Genomic DNA, 7,771 nt, shown 5'->3' with positions numbered 1-7,771 from the left:
GCAGCAAAGAGACTTTTCCCAAAAGAAACACGCCAAGCTTCAGAGTGAGTCTCTCCCTTTTTAGATTTAGAGTGAAGAAACAACAACGAGATGGCTTGGATGCAAGAAATGCTGCTTTAGAAAAGATTGAGGGCATTATGAATAAAATGCAAGATCGAAAAGCCGAAGTTGAATTGGGAAACATGAATTTTATGTTTAAATTCAAATAACATCTCTGTTTGTTAGAATATTATATCCATGAAGAAGGAAAAATAGAATGTTATGTTTAAATAAGATTTTATTTAGAAAATTAATTAGTCATTTAAATTGGGAAACATGAATTTTCTATATTATGTTATATATATATATATATCCATGAACGTCCTTTTGTGTTCTTCAAGATTTATCTTTGTAATTTATGTGGTTTTCCACGAAAACACACAATTTCATCTTTATAACTTTTAACAAATAAACATTTTTATTATTATTATTTAGCTAAATATTTAGGTTATACCTATATATATATATCTAATTTATCAATATATATATATATATAATATCTAATCAATATCGATGTCAAGAAAAAAATTAAATAAATAACCATATATATATGTCAACATTCAAAAAATAATTTTCATTTGAACATGTTTCTAATTTTTAAGACTTCAAAAGTTTTACAAAAACACCAAATATTGGATATATTCTCCTCTTTTCCGAGAGAGAATGGAAAAGAAAGCTGAAGATATATATATATATATATATATATATATATATATATATATATATATATATATATAAATGAAAAACTATCTTCTACAATTACAAAAAGTCCTTAAATTCCTACCAGACATTATCTTCATTAATTTTTTAAATAAAATAGAATCCATGATCAAATACGGATGGGAATTTAATTGAAAACTCTGAAACTTGGCAGATAGATACAAAAATTTACTTAAAAATCAAGACTATATATATATAGTCGGCGGACATTGTTTAGCCTAAAACTCTAAAGAATCATTGATGACCAAAGCCAAAAAATAATCATTTTGGCTTTCCATTTGACTCTTTCTGTGGAGATGCCAAGAGGACACTAGGAATTATGCTAGCCAAAGGTGCTTTTATTTGATGTTATGGGTTCGCATTCTTTTTCCTCAAAAGGAAGCACCAACGGCTAATAAGATCATGCAAGGTCCCTTCTCTTTTCATGGACTTCGTTTTCAAATATTTGATTCTCTTTCTCTTCTTACAATCAGCATTCAGCAGCATGCATTATTCAGCATCCGCTTCCCGTCACTGCATAGGTCATTCTATGAAATCATAAGCAGGATTCGTCTATCAAATTAATATATATGTCACGTTGTACCAATTACATGGCCATATGTTGGAGCCATGTCTCTTTTTATTTTGGCCCACAACTCAATAATGTTTGTAGGTGCGTTGAATTTAAAAAGAGGGAAAATTAAAAAAAAATAAAAAAAATAGAAGCAATTTTGATAGGGATGTTGTGCCCATTTGAATAATTGGATGGTCTGTGACATGATATATTTTTGAGTTATTTTTTAAAATTTATTTTTTTTAATTTTAAAATAAATAATAATAACAAAGAAACCGGTAATATGATAAAAACAAGTTAAGGAGAACTTCAAAGTTTATGGTCCATTTTTAAGAAATTTCTTTTTTTTTAAAAAAGCCGAACTCTGAAATTTAATTAATTGAAATCAGGAGTAAACTTGAAGAGAATTAAAAATTTAATGGTCAAATAAAAATTAATTTGCATAAATTCAAGACAAAAAAAAAATGGGGGCTAATGTAGAAATTTGGTAGGAGTAAAATTACATTAAATCAAAAGTTTAGAGTTAATTAAAGATACAATTGCAACTATCAACCTGAACTTTTTTTATAAATCAAAACGATGTTGTTTTGGTTAAAAAAAGTCAATAAATTACAACTGGATTTTTTACTAGATCTTATCATGTCACCAGATTAATCCATCGAGTCAGTCAAGTCACCCAAACTTTTGATTTTTTTTAGGTTTTTTAAACCTGGTTCGATTTTAATTTTAAATCAATTAGATTTTAAGTTGACCTGTATGTAGGTCAAACCAAGATTTAAAACCATGTATCGTATCCTTTTTATGTTCATCTGTCGTGAAATATTAGCCAAATGCAAACAAAAAATGGTTCATGCATAGCAGAAATGAAGTGATTGACAGAAATCCTTACCTTTTTTTTCTTTTACGCGGAGGCGCGATAGCTTCATGGTTTCTAGCAAAGTGAGTGACAGCCACTTTATGTTGCAGATGAATCTTATGCTGGGGATGTTCTTCCAAGGCAAAGGCAGAAGGCAACACATTTTAATCTTACTAACATTTTAGAGATGGGTCAAGAAAAGTTTTTTTTTTAATAAAAAAAATCTAGTCTCCATGCACATATATAATTTATTTTTACTGAATTGTTAATTTTTATTTTATGGTACTGAATTGTTTAGTCGATGCTTACTGTGTGTATATAAGTTGATCTGAAGGAAGAAACCTTTGATAACCTAATATAGGATTAGGTTAAATTTATTCAAAAAACATGAATTTAACACAACATAAATTCATCTGACTTAACAATTTAATATATGATATTTTAAAAATAAATTCATTATTAATTCTTACAATGACATAAATATATGAATATAGTAAGGGGTATTAGGAAAAATATTTTTCACTTGAAAATACATTAAAATAATAATTTTTTATTTTTAAAAAATTATTTTAATATCAAGATATTATTTTTTTATATTTTAATATCAAGACTTTTGCATCGCAAACAGTATATGTAGAGGAGGTTTATACTTCCCTCGAACACGAACCTCTCCCTAATAACTAGTAAATGGTAAACGGTACGAGTGGCGGGATGCATTCTTACCATCTCAAACTCATAAACTAACTAGTTCAGTAATTCCAAATCATCCATAATTACAAAGAAAGCAAGGCTAAGATCATTTACACATTCATTAAACATAACATTCGAGTCATTTTAATCCTTAATTGTCAACACGAGACCTTTATAAATCTTGATTAACATGAAATTTTAATTTCATGGAGGATAATATATCACGTAAAATTTTAAATTGATTTAATTGTTAAATTAAAAGTTATATATAATAGCGTAAAACTAGTTGGTTTGTGAATTTTTTTTTATCAAAAATCCAAATTTTCTTATTTTATCTTTGCATAAATGGTTTCAATCATTCCAATAAATTCTTGGGATCATTTTTTTATTTCAAAATATATTTACTTTATATCTCCTACTTTTATTTCTTTATCGAACTTATTATTGTTAATCTAAGTAGGATAATATATCATATAAAATTTTAGACTGATCTAACAGTTGAATTGAAAGTTATGTATAATAGTATAAAACTAGTCGGTTTGAAAAATCTGGATTTTCTTATTTTATCCTTGCATAAATGGTATCAATCATTCCAATAAATTCTTGGGACCATTTCTTTATTTCAAAATATATTTACTTATATCCCTGACTTTTATTTTTTATCAGGCTTATTACTGTTTCATGGTAACATTTTTTTATATATATTTAATAGCACTTCTACCATCATTCTTGCCTTTTCTTTGCATTATTATTTATTATAGTTTATTCTTTATTACCACACTAATTTCTTGGGATCATTTTTCTTATTCTTTTATTCATCGAAGCTCGTTATTAATTCCATCAATATTATGAATTTTGTACCCAAAATTCATGATTTTATTTTTAACTTTATTAATACCTTTAAATTTATTTATGGAGGTTATCCCCTTCGTTAAAAATAACATATTTTATCCGTTTTTTTTAATTCCAAGTTTTCTTTTTACATCGAACTCATATTACAATCGATCTTATATTTACACGAGAGTTTACACTAAGGACCAAACATAACTAAAAAAAATAGAACTATTTTTTGAAAAGACACAGAAACCTCTATTTAGCCCCTCAAGTTTGATATCATAGATATTTGATCTCTATTGTTTAAAGAGTTAATGTTTTATTCTAAAATTTTATTTTTATCGCGTTTCATTCATTGAAAGTTAAGGAAAGACAGTGAGTCATAGAAAAAAGAACAAGAGAGAGAAAGTACTCAACCGATCACATTCCAACAAAAAAAACCAAACTTGATGTTAATAAATTCATTTTAAAAAGAAAAGTTCGAGGTGATTTTTTTATTAAAAGAAAGTAGATCATGACATGTAAGTTTTGTTTTGATTTGATTTTGTGTGTTTTGAACTAATTAGAAGGTGCTTTAGGATCGAAAATGTTTTTATTGAAGTTTCTACGATGTTTTAAGATATTTTTAAATAAAAACAAATTGAAAAATATGTTTTTTTAAATCTAAATATATGAAATGTGATTTTCCAATCATCGGATATGGGCATAAATGCTCCGGCGAATGACATGTTTGTTAAAATATAAAAAGACTAGAACAGATAAAAAGTGATCCACTCTTTTTTTTTTTTTTAATAATAAACTAGTTGCATTGGCGTTTTTCCATCTTTGAATAAACAATGACATGTTGTGGGCTTAATCTTTTTTTTTTAATTTTCATATTTTTTAATTAATACTCTCTCTTTCATATTTTAAATTATTAGGCTTAACTATTTTTTTTAAATGATTATAATTAATCTTTTGAATTATTTTTATAATTCATAATACTTTAAAAAGATTATTATAAATTATCTTTAAATTTTGTCCTCTTAATTTAGAAAGATAAGTACTTGCATTTGCAAAATAAGATAAGTTATTAAGAAAAATGAAAATAAAAAAGGATAGATGAAGTAAATTATTTCCATGTGCATTTATCTTGTGTCTTTTGAAAGGGAGATCAATTTCATGGTTAAATATTTAATTAGTGTTAACAACAACTTTTTAATTTATCAATTTATATATATTTATCAATTTATTTTATTAAGAGAAACATTATCTTTTTGTTTCTCAATGAACAAAACTCTATGATATCAAAAAACACATCCAAAATGCAGACATATTTCTCTCTTACATTATTATACTATTTATGAATATTGATTAAATTTTCAATTTCATGATATCATTTTTTTTTTGGTGTTATGTGTAGTTTTGCTATTCAATTTCTTTTTCTTACTCGCAAAGTTACCATTTGTATCTTAAGAAAACTAAAAATTTATGAAATTTAATAATAAATAATAATAATAATAAAAAAAAAGGTGGTATAGCTTCCTGGTAATCGGGTCACCTCCCTCCCCCTCCCCCAGTTAACCCTCCCCCAATAAACATAAATCTAATAGCCAGATAATATATTTATTAAATCTCTCTTAAATTATTGACATTATTGTTGAAGTCCTAGAAAGAGAAAGAAAAGAAAAGGTAAAAAACACAAGCAGAGAGCAAGTCATGTGCAATGCACACGAGTGCAGATGCATCTCAACTCTAAAGAGACACAGTGAGAATCTTCCTTAGTCCAATGAAACTTCACAAAAGTTGTCTTTTTTTTGTCAATGTGCCACTTATACCATGAGTGACCCAACCAACGGCTCTGATTAATGGGGTGCCATCAATCAAATCAAATCAAATTGCTACAAATAACAGTCCTGACTGATGGGTTTGATTTAGTTTTGGTGATACTGTACCCTCCATGGTAGCAGAGACCTTTGCTGGTATAACATCGATGCTGTTAGAGCACACCTTTTCTTTCTCAAAATATATGGAGCAGCCGAGTTGAAGCAAGGTCAAAGTGTGTATTGCTAAGATCCCAGCTTTTTGTTCGCTTTGATTCCCCATACTGTGTGGAGAGGAGAGGAGAGGATATATGGATCTTAAGGATAGGCTATCTGTAGATGTATGGGCAGATACTTCATCCTCCGGTAATGAATTGCCGAGAAGGATGTCCTCGGAGAATCCATCCTTCACCGATTTCAATTTACAGCAACAGCAGAAGCAGCAGCAAAAGTGGGAGGACAACATAATATCACCACCTTTCGGAGGATTCAACCAAGCATCGGAATCTGGATTTTTGCTTCTTTCCAACCGCAACAATCAAACCAAAATTCTGGATCATCAAGAAGATGGAAAAAGTATTGAGACACTTGAAACAAACAAAGTCCAAGACTGGGATCCAAGAGCCATGCTTAGTAATCTCTCTTTTCTAGAGCAAAAGATCCATCATCTTCAAGATTTGGTGCATTTATTTGTTGACCGCAAAGGTCAGGTTCTTGGGGGACAGGATCACCTCGTAACTCAGCAACAGCAGTTTCTCATAACTGCTGATCTCACTTCAATTATTGTTCAGCTGATCTCTACTGCAGGTAGCCTTCTCCCATCTGTGAAACATACACTTTCTGCAGACACTCCTAATGGACAGCTTAGGCAGCTTGGAGGACTTATTTTTCCTCCTGTGGCGGGCATGAATTGTAGTCCACAGCCGCAACATGGTAGTGGAAGGAAAGTTTCTGATCAGTCCGACAAGATGGATGTTACTGGTAATTGTGGGACTGACCAGAACCACTTCATTGAAGAACATGAAATGAAAGAGGAAGAAGATGCTGATGAAGGAGAGTACCTTCCACCTGGTTCCTATGATATATTACAACTAGAAAAAGAGGAAATACTAGCACCACACACCCACTTCTGCACAATATGCGGGAAAGGGTTCAAGCGGGATGCAAATTTGAGGATGCATATGAGAGGCCATGGTGATGAGTACAAAACCCCTGCTGCACTTGCAAAACCCAACAAGGAATCCAGCTCAGATCCAGTGGTTATTAAGAGGTATTCCTGCCCTTTTTCTGGCTGCAAGCGAAACAAGGATCACAAGAAGTTTCAGCCTTTGAAGTCTATTTTATGCGTCAAAAACCATTACAAGAGAACCCACTGTGACAAAAGCTACACTTGCAGCCGATGCAACACCAAGAAATTCTCAGTGACTGCAGATCTTAAAACTCATGAGAAGCATTGTGGCAAGGATAAATGGCTTTGTTCCTGTGGCACAACATTCTCGAGGAAAGACAAGCTTTTTGGACACATTGCTCTGTTCCAAGGCCATACTCCTGCTATTCCTCTCGAGGAAACTAAGGGACCAGCTGTGTCATCTGATAAAGTGGACGGGAACGAAGCATCAAATAAGGTCGGAAACATAAATTTCAGCTTTGGCTCTCATGCCGCTACCGGAAGTGGGGCTCAAAATGTTATGGAAGTGAACGACGATGCTGATGATCCTTCCAGTTGTTTCTCGCCGTTGAACTTCGATACATGTAATTTTGGTGGGTTCCATGAGTTTCCTCGACCTCCATTTGATGATTCAGAAAGTTCGTTCTCTTTTCTTCTTTCTTGATCCCATAATTACAGTCAGAAAACCGGCGGGGAGTCTACTTCTTGTAATAATCTTCAATAACATATGTAGTTATTTTAGTATTAGCTTTTACTATTAGCTCATGATCATGGATCTCAGATTTCAAATCCTAGTACATTTGTAAGGTGAGGCTGTCCAATGCAATTTCATGAGTTCAAATAAATGCTTGTTCTTTAGCCATTTTCTTAATAGTAAATTTTGATACTGCAGCTTTATCACAGGTTCATACTTCTTGAAGCCCCATGCTATATCAACATGAATTTTAGTTTGATAACAGCCAGATCTGTGATAGTCTTAGATATTATAAGATACACTCGTGATCATTCATTATATACTTCTGACTAATTTGGAACACGGGGCCTTTCACTGATGATGGCTTCACTATTTAGTAAACAACATTTTCAGATGCCCAAAGAATTTCAAATCT

General features: G+C 30.7%; 1 protein-coding gene across 1 annotated transcript; it reads left to right on the top strand.

Annotated features, from left to right (window-relative positions):
- The first annotated feature begins 5,395 nt into the window (after window positions 1-5,395).
- Window positions 5,396-7,524, top strand: LOC133706341 (protein SENSITIVE TO PROTON RHIZOTOXICITY 1-like). The gene has a single exon (XM_062131852.1). The coding sequence runs from the start codon at window positions 5,806-5,808 to the stop codon at window positions 7,324-7,326; it is 1,521 nt and encodes a 506-aa protein (XP_061987836.1). The 5' UTR covers window positions 5,396-5,805; the 3' UTR covers window positions 7,327-7,524.
- Window positions 7,525-7,771: the final 247 nt, after the last annotated feature.

The sequence above is a fragment of the Populus nigra genome, chromosome 11 (assembly GCF_951802175.1).
Source record: "Populus nigra chromosome 11, ddPopNigr1.1, whole genome shotgun sequence".
Lineage (NCBI taxonomy): Eukaryota > Viridiplantae > Streptophyta > Magnoliopsida > Malpighiales > Salicaceae > Populus > Populus nigra.
Note: the sequence above shows the minus strand (reverse complement) of the source record. Positions and strands in the feature narration are given on the sequence as shown.

Coding starts and splice junctions, on each gene's coding strand:
- LOC133706341 (XM_062131852.1), top strand. CDS start 5,806: ATGGATCTTAAGGATAGGCTATCTGTAGATGTATGGGCAGATACTTCA.